This window comes from Rutidosis leptorrhynchoides, chromosome 1 (genome assembly GCF_046630445.1).
Source record: "Rutidosis leptorrhynchoides isolate AG116_Rl617_1_P2 chromosome 1, CSIRO_AGI_Rlap_v1, whole genome shotgun sequence".
In the NCBI taxonomy this organism is placed as follows: domain Eukaryota; kingdom Viridiplantae; phylum Streptophyta; class Magnoliopsida; order Asterales; family Asteraceae; genus Rutidosis; species Rutidosis leptorrhynchoides.
In genome coordinates, this window is record NC_092333.1 from 89,278,651 (window position 1) to 89,295,856 (window position 17,206).

The window sequence follows — 17,206 nt, forward strand, 5'->3', positions numbered from 1 at the left end:
TAATTTAGCTTATTTAGAAATACAAAATTGTAGTTTTGTGGTGAAGTGTTGTATATAACTTATATGGATGCAAGGTTTTCTGGAAACCCTTTGTCGAATAGGAATGAAGGTGGTTATGGTACAGATACTGTGTTACGTTTGGATTCGACCGGGTCTTTAAATTGTTCGAGTTCTAACCAAAAAGGCGTGAAACGAAAGTGGAGTTTAAGAGATGGATCGGGTATGGATATGGAAAGTGAATTACCGTTATGCCTTTGGGTCGGAAATACGTCAAGTTCGTCTGACAGCAAGGCTAGTTCAGCCACTGGTTGCACTACCATCTCGTCTCACAAAGAAACTGATGAAGAATGCTCGATGGATCTTGATTTGGACTTTAGCCTCCATCTTGGAGGTGAAAAGACGCCTTTTAGAAAGAAAGATTCGAGCTTTAATAGTTTTCGATTAGATCTTGAACACCAAGATGGTCTCGAATTGAGTCTATCATCAACATTTGCTGAATCTGATATCAGTACTGTTCAAACAAACTGTTTTTCCTCTATAAGTTCAGTCACGTGCTTATCAGGACAACATGGCGGTAGAAGGTGCAGTTACGGCAGTTGTACCAGTGCGGCCCGAGGAAGGTCGGGCTTGTGCATACGTCATGGTGGCGGAAAACGATGCCAGCTGGCGAACTGTACAAAGAGTGCTGAAGGTCTTTCGGGTGTTTGTATATCTCATGGTGGTGGTCGAATGTGTCAGTTTTTGGGTTGTACGAAAGGGGCTCAAGGGAGTACAATGTTATGCAAAGCGCATGGTGGTGGAAAAAGGTGCATGTTTGATGGGTGTAATAAGGGTGCCGAAGGAAGTACGCCGTATTGTAAAGCTCACGGTGGTGGAAAAAGATGTGCGTTTGAAAGTGACGGGGTTTGCCCGAAAAGCGTCCATGGTGGGACCCTTTATTGTGTCGCGCATGGTGGTGGTAAGAGATGTGTGGTCCCAGATTGTACAAGGAGTGCGAGGGGACGTACCGATTGTTGCGTCCGCCACGGTGGCGGTAAACGATGTAAGACTGAAGGTTGTGGGAAAAGTGCGCAAGGTAGTACGGATTTCTGTAAGGCGCATGGGGGTGGGACGAGGTGCACGTGGGGCTATCTGGGTTCGGAATATGGAAAAAGTGATGAGATGTGTAACTTTTTCGCTAGGGGGAAAAATGGGTTGTGTGCGTATCATGGTGCTATGGTTCAGGATAATCGGGTTCATGGTGGGTCCAATTTGGGAAGCCTGGTTCATGACTCCACCGAAGACATGAATATTGATACTAATGTTATGGGATTGTTGCCGTTTTCTGGTTTTGGATGGAAACCTTTTGGTGTCCAACAAGTGAGTCCAGCTGGACCAGGTCCGTCAATGGTTTCTGGAGGGAGGGTCCACGGTGGAAGTCTAATTGCTTTGCTGGCAGGTAATTCGAATGTGTCATCGGATACAGGAAAAGTAAATATGATGGCTCAGAAGTGGATATAAGGTGGTACTATTTACAATCCTATTTCTTATGAAGTTTGTAAGAAACTGTCTTCCATCATTGTGTACAAATAAGGTGAAACTAAGCTAGTTGTTTGTTAGTTTTTGAGTGTTGTTTGTTCATTTCATTGTGTATAAAGTTTATCTTCGTTACAGTTTGTTCCTTGTATATATATTTATATATTTCTAAATTAATAATATTTTACCAACTGACATTCAATCTTATGATCTAGTTCTGTATGCAAGTGTTCAACAGCCCATCATGATCGACTCACAATAAAAGTGGCAACATGGGCGGGTTGGGTAAGGGATAAAAGGGGTTTGAGTTAAAACAGACCATTATTAGTATGGGTTGGGCTGGGTTTGACTTGCCAACACTTTATGTTCACATTTAAATCTATGATAGTTAAAGTTAATTCGCTAGCTTCAACTACAAAGACGTTAATAGCATTACATTACATTACATTACCATACTATTTATATACGGAGTACAGTATATGTTTAAATTAAGATTGCAGCAGTATATATTGTAGGCCACTTTCACTTGAGCCTATTTGACATGTAGTCCCTTTATCTATATTTTGTTTTAATTCACTAATTGACCCGTTCGGCATCAAACGCAACCCTAAACGACCTAGTCACAAGTGGATAGGTTACAGTTGCCACCTATAGAGTCTGGTACAATTCGGTGAGTGCGAGGCCGCCAAAGGGTTGGTTTTATCCTAGTAGTCTGGTACAATTTATTTTGGTTAGGAGTTTACAATGAAAGCATTGATGTGTATTGTAATAGGTTCTGCAATTGCAACTCTGACGATAGGTTAGAATAAAGTTTCGCAACGACAATGACCAAGACACCAGAAAATAGGTGTCCGAGTGAACTGTTAAATCCTTTTTGTGATGTTTTGCACATTCATGACGAAGATGACACAAAAGTAAACTGTATTCATAGTAACAGCCAATACCCCACACCCAACAAGACACTTTGAAAGCTTAGATAAAACTGACTAAGAAGATGAAGACGGTACTTATAGTATCGTTTGCAATTAATAATCATCTAGCGTTTGTAGTCCAACGGTTAGGATAATTGCCTTCCAAGCAATAGACCCGGGTTCGACTCCCGGCAAACGCATTTTGTTTTTTCCTGTTTCAATTTTAATGCGTATATTAAGCTCACTTTCTCAATATTTATACCACTAGCTGGTTGGACCCATCTCTTACAATTAAATTAATGCGATGTATGAAATTAAAACGTGTTATTGATAGGCATTGAAATAAATTTTCAAGATGTATATTTAAATGATTATATATAATAGTAGTAGGTAAAGATAATAGATAATACGTTTAAAATTCTTTTATTCTTTTGTTATATTAGGCTTTTTCTAGGCTTGCGAGCTTGTTCGAGTTCGAGCTCGTTTACTAAACGAAATTCAAATTAAGTTCGAGCTCGAGTCGAGCTTGTTGTTTAAGCTCGACTCGAATCTAGCATTTAAGGAGTCGAGCTCGAGTATCTCGGCTCATTTACAATCCTAGTTATGTTTGAAAGTTTTCATAATAAAAATAATAATAATAAAACTTATAATAATAATAATAACTATATATTCATTTAGTTGAGTGTTTACTGTTTTTTCTTACAAGGTTTTTTTCGGGATTTCTCTTAAGTGTAATATCTTGAGGTTTCATCTGACGGATATAAAAAGTGTAGATAACATGTGACTTCTTAAATATGATTAGTGGATGGCTTATTATCCCTGACTTTACTAGGATAGGTTTTGCTATTGCTAGAGGTGTGGGGTCCAGATTGTCTCTAGGCTTCCCACTAATTTTTTGTAAGTTTTAAAACTTTTAAGTTTATTATTATTATTATTATAATAATAATAATAATAATAATAATAATAATAATAATAATAATAATAATAATAATATATTACTCACATTTTGCATATGTCTTAATTCCATACCTGGCAGGTGGCACTATCAGTCAATTAGATTTCCACTATTTCAGTAGTCCGTTGACCAAACTACCCTTTGTCTCAAACCTCAGGCCAATTAGCCGTTCAAGGGTATTCTAGTAATATTAACTCCATGTTGTTCCATACAGTGATACAGAATACGGAGTACCACATATTTCTCCACATGCTTCCTACTTCAATTTCGACTTCAATCATTCAAACCCTTACCGGAATATGGGAAGTTGCAACAGCATTCCGACAGCCAACGGCGGTGACACTACCTCCAGTACAACACCGCCACCTCATCAACCACAACCGGCTCAACTTACTAAAGGGCTAACTATTTTAACGGCATCAGAACCCGCACCACCGCGCTATCCGCCGCCGGCAACCGTCGGCCGTGTTCTCGGCCGGCCAATGGAAGACGTACGCAACACATATACAATGGGCCGTGAGCTAGGGCGTGGTCAATTTGGCGTGACTTATCTCGTAACTCATAAAATCACGCGCAAGAAGTACGCGTGTAAATCAATCGCGATGCGGAAATTGATTAACAAAGATGATATAGAAGATGTACGGCGTGAGGTTCAGATTATGCATCATTTAACTGGACATAGGAATATAGTTGAACTTAGAGGTGCTTATGAAGATAAGCATTCAGTTAACTTAGTTATGGAATTGTGTGCTGGTGGTGAGCTTTTCGATCGAATTATTGCGAAAGGGCATTATTCAGAACGTGCTGCTGCTGGTTTGTGTAGACAGATGATGACTGTGGTGCATCAGTGTCATACAATGGGAGTGTTTCATCGAGATTTAAAGCCAGAGAACTTTTTGTTGTTGAGTACTGATGAAGATTCACCGTTGAAAGCTACGGATTTCGGTCTATCAGTGTTTTTCAAGCCAGGTATTGATTGTGAGTAATGTTATATTGTGAATTAAGGCTTTAAATGCAAGAAATGGTCCAAACAGATGCTTATTTGGACAATCCAGATCAGGAAAGTGATTTTAATTAGGGATTTGATAAATTTGTGGGGCTCGAATACGGTAATTCGTTTAAAATTGTTAAGGAAAGTAAAGAAACGTGATATGTACGATATTTTGTGAGTCGATTGTATGACGAACAACAAGATAGTATTAGTTTTAATTGCACATGAGAGGTGAATTCGGATCTATATATGTTTTATGAATGTATATAATTAAATAGAATAATAATAATGGTCATATACCTAATGATTTTCGCACCTATATGCAGTTTGATTCGTTGTGTTGTACATATAAGTATTGATGATTTATCTGGTGTCTAGATTATTTTCTATCTTGTTAAGTTGGAAGAAAATAGTTCAAGTCAAAAGCTCACTTAGGCATGTTTCTTTCTTTCGAATGAAGCTACTTATGCTCACTTGAACATAACATACAGTTAACTGTGGGTGCAGGGGATGTACACAAAGACCTTGTTGGGAGTGCATATTATGTCGCTCCTGAAGTTTTGCGTAGGCATTATGGTGCTGAGGCGGATATTTGGAGTGCAGGTGTAATTCTATATATTTTACTCAGTGGCGTGCCACCATTTTGGGGAGGTATGTTTTTTAACTTTATATCTGATGAAGCTTTAATTCTTCACCTACTTGGTAAAGAAAACGACTATATCATATCACTCGTATCTTAAAAAAGGCCTTGTTAAGATTCGTGAAGTTCTGATATTCTTATTCGCTTACAGAAACTGAGAAGACCATATTTGAAGCTGTTTTACGTGGCGATCTTGATTTTGTGTCTGATCCTTGGCCAAGTATATCAAGTAGCGCTAAAGATCTTGTCAAGAAGATGCTACAGGCTGATCCTAAATCGAGGCTTACTTCAGTTGAAGTCCTAAGTGAGTGTTAATTTTGATTTATGGATCAGATATGTAAACAGTTTTGTTTCAGTCATGGGCGTTTTTCTTAGATTATTATGCTGTGCACCTAACTGTATTGTAGATCATCCATGGATGAGAAAAGATGGTGATGCATCTGATAAGCCTATTGATATCGCTGTGCTTACAAGAATGAAACAGTTCCGTGCAATGAACAAACTTAAAAAAGTAGCTCTCAAGGTAACTGTTTTTTTTTTTTTTTTTTCAACTCTAAACCTAGTTCTTCTCATTTACGTTAGTTTATTTCATCCGTTCTAGCATTTTCTGTTGTGAATAGACTGCTGCTTGAGTAACATTTTTATAACTAATCAGGTCTAAGTGGGTAAGCTTTAGCACAATCTGGCTTGTGTTGACCCGAAACACTTTTATCAAAATGTTTTACATGTTTATTGAAAACCTAGTGTGCCGAATATGATCACAAAGGTATTAGCATATCAATAAACGGGTAATTAAATGAGGTTTTTGAGTTTTTCGTTGTTCAGTGTACCCAGTATATTGAAATTTTACCTGTTAGTAACTTAAATATTTTGAAATTTTCTGAAGTATAGCACTGATGTGGTGCCTGAAACCGCTTAACTAAAATGATTACCATATTTTCTGTTAAGTTGAGCCTTTTTATGAATGTCTAAAACAGAAATTAGTCCAATTCCTTTGTTATGCTAGTTGTCCTATTAAAAGTTAGTTTTGGGCTAAAATTGACCCATTAATTGCCCAAATTGACTTTAAAAAGATGGTTTGAGACTGCCAGCTCATTCTAATTTTGTCTTACGGTTTCCTGAGTTAGGTCATTGCTGAAAATCTTTCTGAAGAAGAGATTATCGGTTTGAAAGAGATATTCAAATCCATGGATACAGATAATAGTGGAACCATAACCCTTGAAGAACTGAAAGCGGGACTTCCAAAACTCGGAACCAAGCTTTCTGAGTCAGAAGTTAGGCAACTGATGGAAGCGGTATCTGTCTAATTCTGAGCTAATTTCCATCAATACCCTTACCATGTACTGGTATTGATTTGATGTATGTGAATAACCCTATTATATTCTCAGGCCGATGTTGATGGCAACGGGACAATAGATTACATTGAATTTATTACTGCTACAATGCATTTGAATCGCGTGGAAAGGGAAGACCACTTATATAAAGCCTTTGAGTACTTTGACAAGGACAAAAGCGGGTCCGGATTTATTTCTACTCGACTATATATTAGAAATAAATACGTTAAATAATCAAAGAGCTTATTTGTTAGCATATAACCATAAATTAAAGTATTGTTGGTTATTATATGCTTACCTTTGTAGATGATTTTGTTAAACGCAGATATATAACAGTGGAAGAACTGGAGCATGCATTGAAGAAGTACAATATGGGTGATGAGAAAACAATAAAGGAGATAATCACAGAAGTTGACACAGATAATGTATGTTCTTATATATATTTTTATAATCCTTTCACTTATATCTGATTATAATCAAACTGAGTCAACTTAATCACTAAAAAGATGCCAGCTCCATCATATCGTTCCTCCTCTTGTGCTTTTGCCTAACTTCACCATTATGGTAGTTATCATGAGTGAATCATAATGACATAATTAACATCTATTCGAGATTATTAAATGATCATTAACTCATGTTGTCGAGGTATGCAATTAATAAACCACGAAGCTCATTTGTTTTGCTTAGAAACTTTGGGGCTTACTATTGATCATGGATGAAGTTGTTAAAACTCAAACGAGTTTCTAATCATGGAGGAATAAGCCTTAAGTAAAGTCCGGTCCTTTTAAGGGTGAAAGTTTTTTATTTTTCCCTTTGTTTAAGATCACCTCTCCTTTTTTTGTCAAATATACCACTAACATTTTACTGTTTTTGTTAATTCTCTCTTTGTTCTCTTTTAACCATGCCTAAAGACACACACACACACACACACACACACACACACCCCGTCCCTAGCAAAGCTCTCAAAACCGGACAACACTCCCTCGATTGAAAACCACCAAATCTCTGCCGTAGAAGTAGGTGCACAAACTAAGCCACATTCTTTACTTTATATTTATGATTCCAATAAAAAAAATTGCAGGATGGAAATATAAATTACGATGAATTTGCAGCAATGATGAGGAAAGGCAACCCAGAGATGGTACCCAATAGACGTCGTAAATGAAAACTGAACAAGAAAATTTTCAGATTCTTCTTTTTATGTTTCTTTATGCGATCCTTCCAAGTAAAGATCAATCCTCTATAAATATCAGTCCCGTTGTATAATGTTGTCAAGTTTGTGTTATGAGGGCATTTTAAACTTCTGGGTACAAAATTAATATGTTTTCCCGGAGGCAACACGTTGATGTTTGTAATAGATAATTATATATGTATAAATGTACCACTATGTTCATGATTTCGAATGCAGGGCTGCTTTTGTTGTATGCTTTACTTTCTCACTATGAGTTGCTGCTTTATAGGATTTTTGGCTTGTGATTTATGCAGGAAGGAGCGAGTTAGTGTATCAGTCTACAAGTGTCAGTGTAGATATAAAATTATTGGTTAATTCAAAGTTTTTTTGTTATTTTGTGTGCATAGTATATCAACTATCAAGTGTAAGTGCGGATACAAAAGTTTTAGTTAATTTGAAGTGTTTTTATATATGTATCAGTCAGTATCATTATATCAAGTGCAAGTGTAGACAAAAGAGTACAGTATTACTCAATTTGAAGTGATTTATTTTTGTGCAAGTTACTCAGAGCCATTGATAAATGAAGATGCCCTTGAAGTGACGTTTATCGCATTTAGATTTGTAGGAAACTGGAACATACTGCTCTTCCAGGTATGGTTCTCAGGTGATTGGTATCACAAGATTAGTAGTGTGACTTCGTGCATTAAATCTACCAATTTGGGCAAATTGGGTTCGTTTTGCGGGTGATGCGATACAAAAAGTGTATGCTGAATGGAAACGCCGGTGTCTTTAGTAGTGACGCTTTTCCAAATTCGGGTATTCCTACAGTAGTGACGCTTTTCCAAATTTGGATATTCCTAGCGGTGACGGGTCGTTGAACGTCCTCTCTTTAGAATCGAGAACCGGGCGAGAAAGCGGATCAGATGAGATATTGTCAACGGCAACTTAAAAAAGGTTGCGCTTTAGTTTTTATTCTACTTTTGTTTTGTTGTTATCATGGTTGGTTTATAGTTCTTTTGTTTAGTGTATTTTTGGGTTCGGTCATATTATATATAAGCGTGTTTCCTTGTTTACTTAGTCTCGGTTTCAATAGTTTGGTCGGTTTGTAGGGCGAGGCTCGATTATAGATTATAGCTAGTTTATGTTTATGTTTTTTTCCGTAGCTTTCTAGTAGAGCTGTAATGAGCCGAGCTACTCGTGAGCTACTCGTGCTCGGCTCGTTAAAATCTCGATTCGATCCGAGCCTAAACGAGCTCGAGCTCGAGTTCGAGCTTAAATTAAGGATCGTTTAACAAACGAGCTCGAGCTTTAGATGTCGAGCTCGTTCAGGCTCGCGAGCCTAAACGAGCTTATATATATATATATATATATATATATATATATATATATATATATATATATATATATATATATATATATATATATATATATATAGTGGACCAATCCATGGATAAGCACTAAATGGGGTACAAACTGGATAAGTAAAATTTCAAAAAAAAAAAAATTTATAAAAAAACGATCCTTTAATATGCAAATAGAAGAAAACGAAAAAATTTTAAAAAGTTTTTTAACAAAATCATTCGAAAATCGATGATGAATGGTAAACATCGATGATGAATGGTAAAAATTGATGATGAATGGTAAAAATAACCATTCATCTGGTTAATTTATCTTTCATTTTGTTCGCGATGAATGATGAAATTAATCAATGCTAAAAAAAAGCAGATGAATGGTTAATTTAACCATTCATCTGTTTATGAAGAATGATAAAAAAAAAAACAGATGAATGGTTAATTTAACCATTCATCTGGTTTTTTTTAGCATTGATTAATTTTATCATTCATCGTAAACAAGATGAATGATAAATTAACCCGATGAATGGTTAATTTTACCATTCATCATCGATTTTTGAAAGATTTTGAACTTTTTTTTAATGAAAAAAATTGATTAGAGGTGCATTTTAATGCAGATTTATGAATGTAAAAAAAAATTCAAAAAAAAAAATTTTTATTTTGCTTATCCCGTTTGTACTCCTTTTAAGCTTATCCATGGATCGTGCCCCTATATATATATATATATATATATATATATATATATATATATATATATATATATATATATATATATATATATAGGGGCAGGATCAATGGGGAAGTAACCAATCGGGGGGAAGTGGGGGGAAGCAATTTTTTTTTTCTTTTTCGTTTTTTGAAAAAACTTTGTTCACGAACATTATAGATTGGATGAAAATAAGAACATTTAGAAAAGACACTTCGTGATGAATGTTATTATTTTGGCGGGAAAACGATCGACAAAAATAACACTCAAGATAATATTGTTCGTGAAGAATGTTAACGTTTTTTTCCATGTTTTGTGAAGTAAAATTTAGCCCGATTTAGAGTTTAGGGTTTAGGGTTTAGGGTTTGGTGTTTTGGGTTTATTCCATAATGTAACAACCCGTCCTTATCCTCCTGGACGAAGTCATCAACATTTGGTCCCATTGCGATGATCAACTCCAAGTAATGTCCTTAAAATGAGCTAATGCACAGCGGAAGACTTAATTCATACCTGAGAATAAACATGCTTAAAAGTGTCAACCAAAAAGGTTGGTGAGTTCATAGGTTTATCTTAACAATCATTTCAATATATTAATAGACCACAAGATTTCATAATCATAAACATAATACACTCGCAAGTGTATGTAAAGCATTCTAAGTGGTTGAGCACTTGGTAACCATACTTAACATTTAATCAACGTCGCATATTCCCTTTATTATGAAATCTCACTACACCGTACCAAGTGTAGTCACCGAAACGAAGTACTGTGCAACCGTTGAATACTGGTCGTCCAGTCCGGTTGGGGTTGTCAGGCCCGATAGATCTATCAACAGGATTCGCGTTTACAATACCCATGTAAATAGTAGTTACCAAGCTACAGGGAAGTATGTCAGTGGTACAACTCAACGTAGAATATATTTTTAAGTACTTGTGTCTATTTCGTAAACATTTATAAAAGCAGCGCATGCATTCTCAGCCCAAAAATATATATTACAAAAGTAATTAAAAAGGGAGCAAATGAAACTCACCATACTGTATTTTGTAGTAAAAATACATATGACGTCATTGAACAAGTATAGGGTTGACCTTGGATTCACGAACCTATATCATTTGTATATATATTAACTCATATAATATAAATCAATTGAGTTTATATATTTTGTTATGTTTTAAGATTAATATTCTTATATAAAGTTTTATTAATACTTATAATACCTTATGATACTTATTTAATATTTAATTAATGTTATATCAATAATATTAGTTAAAACATAATTTTGTGTAATATTAGTATACTTTATGTGATATATATATATATATATATATATATATATATATATATATATATATATATATATATATATATATATATATATATATATATATATATATATATATACACAACAACAACAACAATACCCAATCCCACCAATGTGGGGTATGGGGGAGGTTGATCGTAGACAATCCTTCCTCTATCCTAGAATAAAGAGCGATCATTTCTCCACCCCGAGTGTAACACTCCCAAGAGTAGAGAAATTCCTTTCTCTCTATATTCGTCAGATAGAGAGATTGCTTCCAGGGACCTCCGGCCAGAAAGTAAAAAAAAAAAAAAAAAAAAAAAAAAAAAAAAAAAAAAAAACGATACAAACGAGACGCCATGAAAATGGTGAGATCAAATCTTCATGGGTTTTACATCATGCCTGGGGTTTAATTTAGGCTCTAAGTGGCGGTAAAGTCGCCAATAAATCGATGCTTGCCGTTGACTCACTTAGTAGAGCCATAAAATATATATATATATATATATATATATATATATATATATATATATATATATATATATATATATATATATATATATATATATATATATATATATGGGAACGTACCTTAGACTGCCGTGCGAAGCTCAAGGGATGACGGGAAATGCTACACTACATACCAACATACCTGCATACGCATACATACATACGAGAACATACGAGCATACAACCATAGACATGACGGCCAACAAAAAAGCACGCATACCAACAAACATAAACATGCATACCCAAAAACATACCTACATCACATGCTAGCAACCATAACCCAAACCCTAAACATAAACATGCAAACAAACCAACACAAGCAAACATACATACCCTACAACCAAACAAACTCATACGAACCAGCACATACATACATACACAAAACCAAGAAGAGGTCCAGGTAAACACACAAACACACAGACCCACAAACGCAAAACAAACAACAACCTACTCGTCTATTCTAATTCTAGTCCTCCACGTAAGCCTATCAGAAGTCATGTCCTCGGTCAATAAAAGTTCCTTCAAGTCGAGCTTAATTCTATCATCCCACCTACGAGTAGGTCTACCCCTTCTCCTTACTCCGTCAACCGTCAGTGCCTCGATTCTCCTAACAGGTGCAGTAGGGGGTCGCCTCTTCACATGTCCAAACCATCGAAGTCGTTCTTCTCTTAGCTTGTCGATGATGCTTCTGACTTTCAGGTTCTCCCTAAAAACGCTATTTGGGATCATATCTAGCATTGTTTTACCGCATATCCACCTCAGCATCCTCATCTCTGCCACCTCCATCCTTCTCTCTTGTGCCTTCGTCATTGGCCAACATTCTGATCCATATAGCATAGCAGGTCTAATTGCCACCTTGTAAAATTTCCCTTTCAGCTTTAGAGGGATCTTCTTGTCGCATAAGACCCCAGTCGCTGCCCTCCATTTCATCCACCCTACTTTAATACGGTGTGTCACGTCTTCATCGATCCTCCCCGATTTGTGGAGCATCGAGCCTAGGTATCTAAACGAGGTTTGCGGATGCAAGATCTGGTCTCCAATGCAGATGTTCACTCCATCCTCTTGTTCAATGATCCTATCAAAATCACATCTAAGATATTCCGTCTTTTGTCTACTAATTAGTAAACCATTACTTTCTAAGGCCACTCTCCATTGCTCCAGTCTTCTATTAAGCTCCTCCTTAGATTCGGCCACAAGCACAATATCATCGGCAAAGATCAAGCACCAAGGGATACACTCTTGTATCCCTCGAGAAAGCTCATCAAGGATCAAAGCAAAAAGAAAAGGGCTGAGGGCCGAACCTTGATGCAAGCCTACTTCTATTGGGAAGACTTCGGTACTTCCAACCGGCGTTCGAACGCAAGACTTTGCCCCATCGTACATATCCCTAATAACACTAATATATGTACTCGGGATACTTCTACCATTAAGGGTCTTCCAAATCAAGTTTCGTGGAACGCAATCATAGGCCTTTTCCAAGTCTAAGAAAACCATCTCCAAGTTCTTTTGTTTTTCTCTATACTTCTCCATTAGGTTCCTAATAATATGGATTGCCTCCATCGACGAGCGCCCTGGCATGAAACCAAATTGGTTTTCCGAAACATTTGTTTCGCTTCGCATTCTAGTCTCAATCACTCTCTCCCAAAGCTTCATAGTATGGCTAAGTAGTTTTATGCCTCTATAGTTGCTGCAGCTTTGAGCGTCCCCCTTGTTCTTATAGATGGGGATAGTCTCGCTCACCCTCCACTCCATAGGCATTTTAGAGCTTCGAAGCGTCTTGTTGAAAAGGCAAGTCAACCACCTAACACCATCATCTCCAAGGCACCGCCACGCCTCAATAGGGATCTGGTCTGGCCCCACAGCTTTATTTCTCCCCATCTTTCGTAGTGCCAATCTTACTTCCTCTTCGTTGATCCTCTCACACTCTATGTTGTTCCGGAACTGATCTCTATCAGAGCCTAGCAACTCTTCGTAACGCTGAGATCTTCCCCCAGTGAAAAGAGATGAGAAATACTCTTCCCATCTTTTCCTAATTTCGTCTTCCTTTACTAGGGTTTGACCACCTTCATTTTTGATAAACTTGATGTTATCTAGATCCCTGCGCCTTCGCTCCCTAGCTTTGGCTATTCTATATATATCATTTGCTCCCTCTTTGGAGTTTAGTTTCATGTACAAATCTTCGTATGCCTTTTCTTTTGCACGAGCTACAGCCTTCTTAGCTTCTCTTTTGGCTTCTTTATATCTCTCTAAAACCCTAAGTCTATTAACCGGAGTCCCCTCTTGACAAGAGATGAGCTCCCTAAACCTTAGTTGTTTGATCTCGACTTTGCTTTGAACCTCGTCGTTAAGCCACCATGATTCTCTATCAGATTTATGTCCTCTCGATGTTCCTAGTGCCACACCTAAGGCTTCCTTGGCTACTTCTCTAATGGTGGACGCTAGACAATTCCACATCTGGTCAGCATCATTCTGGGGTCCCATTTCCACTTCTGCACCAAATCTTCCTACAACAGCAGTTTTAAAAGTCTTTGCCTTCTCACCGCTCAGCTTCTTCCACCGGATTTTAGGTTGGACGAATCTGACACTCTTGGTGACTCGTCTCTGGGTAACCAGATCCATGACCACCAGTCTGTGTTGGGAGGAGCATGTCAATTCATTCAGGACCTTACAGTCCCTACATGTCCTAAAATCCCCTTTGCGAAGTAACAAATAGTCAATCTGGGTGCTATGACCCCCGCTGTGAAAAGTCGCTAATTGAGCTTCCGTCTTCTTGAAAAATGAATTCACCACAACCAGACCGTGAGCAACTGCAAATTCGAGAATAGAGAACCCTTCTTCATTTCTTACTCCATACCCAAAGCCTCAGTGGGCACCCGGGTAACCCTCGACATCTGTTCCTATATGACCATTTAGATCTCCACCAATAAGTAAACGATGGTCCGGGGGGCACCTCCTCACAACCTCGTCTAACGATTCCCAAAAGAGTCTCTTTTCAGCTGCTCCCAGGCCCGCATGAGGTGCATAAGCGCTTATGACCGTGTAGGTCACCTCCTGGATCACTAACGTAACCGACATAATTCTATCACTCCGTCTACCCACCTCCACGACATTATTGTTATAGGGTGGGCCTATAATGATACCAACACCGTTTCTAGCTACTCTCGATCCCGAGAACCACAACTTGTAGTCCTTGACCTTAGCCCCCCCTCGACCCTTCCATCTAGTCTCTTGGACACACAAAATGTCCACTTTACGTTTGCGTAAAGTCTCCACTAGTTCATACCGTTTGCCGGTCAGAGTCCCCACATTCCAACTACCTGCTCTAATCCTAACCGGTTTCGCTAACCTATTTCCACTTCTAAGCCCTATGGACCTACCCGCCCCTGAACAAGAAGGACATGACCTCAAGTAACCATGAGAATGCCTAGTGTCTATCTTACCCTATGCAAGTCGAGTAAACCGCAACAAGTGAAAAAATAAAAAAAATAAAAAAATGCTACCTAAAATCAGCACAACCAAAAGTACACTAAAAAAATATGGAATACCAGTTGTACCAAAATAACACAAATAAGATACAAACGAAGTGAGGAAATAAAGCAGTATGTTTCTATATTAATTTAATATTTAGTTTTATTATGTAAATATGGACTAAAATAAAAAGGTAATACACAAATGAAATAAATTAAAATATATACCAGTAAAATACCACCATACGTTAACAGTAGAATAGGATATAAATAATAGATACTCCGTATAAATATAGAAATACGTATAGATATAATAGTAGATATAATAAGGATATAGAAGAAAAAGCAATCTAATATGTAAACGGAAACAACAGCATAACATGAAAAGCAGATAGCACAAAAAAGGGAAAGAGGTAACCGGCCGGAAAAATTGATTTCCGGTAGTAAGCGGCGGTGACCGACGGGACCGAGTGGAGCCGTAGAACAGAAACGAAGTTGATTCCTCTGCGAAAAAACAGTCCCTGGCAAGATAGGTTGGCGGTGATATTCCACACGCCGTTAGTTCGTCGGAATAAACCCACCTCCGGCGGTTGCTCCTGGCGGCGCGTGGTAGCTCCGACACCGGCAAGGCTAGTTCGGTTAGGATCCTTAGGATATTACGAGTAAGATGGTGATGGTGGTGACTATTAATTCTCTACTATTGGATTGTTATATACAGGCAAAAATTTGGATGTGATATGATTCTTGTGAACGTTAAGTTTGTACGGAGAGAGAAAATCTTTAAACGGCGGAGTGAAAGAACAATTCAGACTCTTGAAACATGGTGCGAAGGTTACAAACATGGTGCAGGTCCGTATAATTATCATATGTTATATAAGCAATTAAAGGAATTCAGGTTGATCCAGCAAAAATTGAAGCCATTGAAAAATGGGAGACTCCTAAGACACCAATGCAGATACGCCAATTTTTGGGTTTAGCCGGTTATTATAGAAGGTTTATTCAAGATTTTTCCCGAATAGCTAAGCCGTTGACAGCGTTAACGCAAAAAGGGAAGAAATATGAATGGACTTCCGAGCAGGAGAGTGCATTTCAATTACTGAAAAAGAAGTTGACTACGGCGCCTATTTTATCATTACCAGAAGGGAACGATAATTTTGAAATATATTGTGACGCTTCGCGACAAGGTTTTGGTTGCGTTCTTATGCAACGGAAGAAAGTTATTGCATACGCATCCCGACAATTAAAGATTCACGAGCGGAATTATACGACGCATGATCTAGAACTGGGAGCAGTCGTGTTTGCATTGAAGATATGGAGACACTACTTGTATGGGGTTAAATGCACTGTGTTTACTGATCATAAAAGCCTTCAACATATTTTCGATCAAAAACAGCTGAACATGAGGCAACGTAGGTGGGTCGAGTTAATAAACGACTATGATTGTGAAATTCGTTATCATCCCGGGAAAGCGAATGTGGTGGCTGACGCTTTAAGCAGAAAGGAACGAGAACCAATTCGAGTACGAGCAATGAACATAAAAATTCGCATGAATCTCAACTCACAAATCAAAGAGGCTCAACGAGAAGCTCTTACTAAAGAAAACATAGGAAATGAAATAATGAAGAAGTATGGGAAACAACTCATTATGCGGGAAGATGGAATTCGATATTTTGCAAACCGTATTTGGGTACCAAAGTTGGGTGGATTAAGGAAGTTAATATTGAATGAGGTACATAAGACAAGATACTCGATACATCCTGGAGTTGGAAAGATGTATCAAGATCTTAAGACGCATTATTGGTGGCCTAATTTGAAGACAGACGTTGCAACATATGTTGGGGAATGTTTAACTTGTTCCAAAGTCAAAGCAGAACACCAGAAGCCGTCAGGATTACTTCAACAACCAGAAATCCCAGAATGGAAATGGGACGGTATTACCATGGATTTCATCACGAAGTTACCAAAGACTGCCTGGGGATACGACACCATTTGGGTGATTGTTGATCGTCTCACCAAGTCTGCACATTTCCTGCCTATAAAGGAAACGGATAGAATGGAGAAACTATTACGATTGTATATAAAGTAAATTGTTTCAAGACATGGAATACCTATTTCCATTATATCCGATCGTGATAGTAGATTTACCTCAAAGTTCTGGCAATCACTACAGGAGGCACTAGGAACTCGTTTGGATATGAGTACCGCATATCATCCGCAAACCGACGGGCAGAGTGAAAGAACGATTCAGACTCTTGAAGACATGCTCAGGGCATGTGTGATCGATTTTGGAAACGGATGGGATAAATATCTACCATTAGCAGAATTCTCGTATAATAATAGTTATCATGCGAGCATTAAA

The 17,206-nt window shown here is 37.6% G+C and overlaps 2 protein-coding genes and 1 non-coding gene across 3 annotated transcripts; all 3 read left to right on the plus strand.

Annotated features, from left to right (window-relative positions):
• On the plus strand, positions 1-1,717 carry LOC139886483 (uncharacterized). Its single transcript, XM_071870316.1, has one exon. The coding sequence runs from the start codon at positions 64-66 to the stop codon at positions 1,498-1,500; it is 1,437 nt and encodes a 478-aa protein (XP_071726417.1). The 5' UTR covers positions 1-63; the 3' UTR covers positions 1,501-1,717.
• Positions 1,718-2,554: 837 nt separating this feature from the next.
• Positions 2,555-2,626, plus strand: TRNAG-UCC (transfer RNA glycine (anticodon UCC)). The gene has a single exon. It is a non-coding gene; the product is annotated as a tRNA-Gly (tRNA).
• A 1,020-nt stretch (positions 2,627-3,646) lies between these two features.
• LOC139886482 (calcium-dependent protein kinase 1-like) lies at positions 3,647-7,745 on the plus strand. Its single transcript, XM_071870315.1, has 8 exons — positions 3,647-4,350; positions 4,880-5,023; positions 5,164-5,316; positions 5,420-5,535; positions 6,140-6,307; positions 6,401-6,528; positions 6,672-6,771; positions 7,428-7,745. Exons 1-8 carry the CDS (start codon positions 3,681-3,683, stop codon positions 7,509-7,511), a joined length of 1,563 nt encoding a protein of 520 aa, XP_071726416.1. The 5' UTR covers positions 3,647-3,680; the 3' UTR covers positions 7,512-7,745.
• The last annotated feature ends 9,461 nt before the right edge of the window (positions 7,746-17,206 follow it).

Excerpts from the sequence above, each read along its gene's own strand:
- LOC139886483 (XM_071870316.1), top strand. The coding sequence starts at position 64 with ATGGATGCAAGGTTTTCTGGAAACCCTTTGTCGAATAGGAATGAAGGT.
- LOC139886482 (XM_071870315.1), top strand. The coding sequence starts at position 3,681 with ATGGGAAGTTGCAACAGCATTCCGACAGCCAACGGCGGTGACACTACC. Across the intron at positions 5,317-5,419 it reads TACTTCAGTTGAAGTCCTAA|ATCATCCATGGATGAGAAAA; the intron begins GTGAGTGTTAAT and ends ACTGTATTGTAG. Across the intron at positions 6,308-6,400 it reads TTAGGCAACTGATGGAAGCG|GCCGATGTTGATGGCAACGG; the intron begins GTATCTGTCTAA and ends TTATATTCTCAG.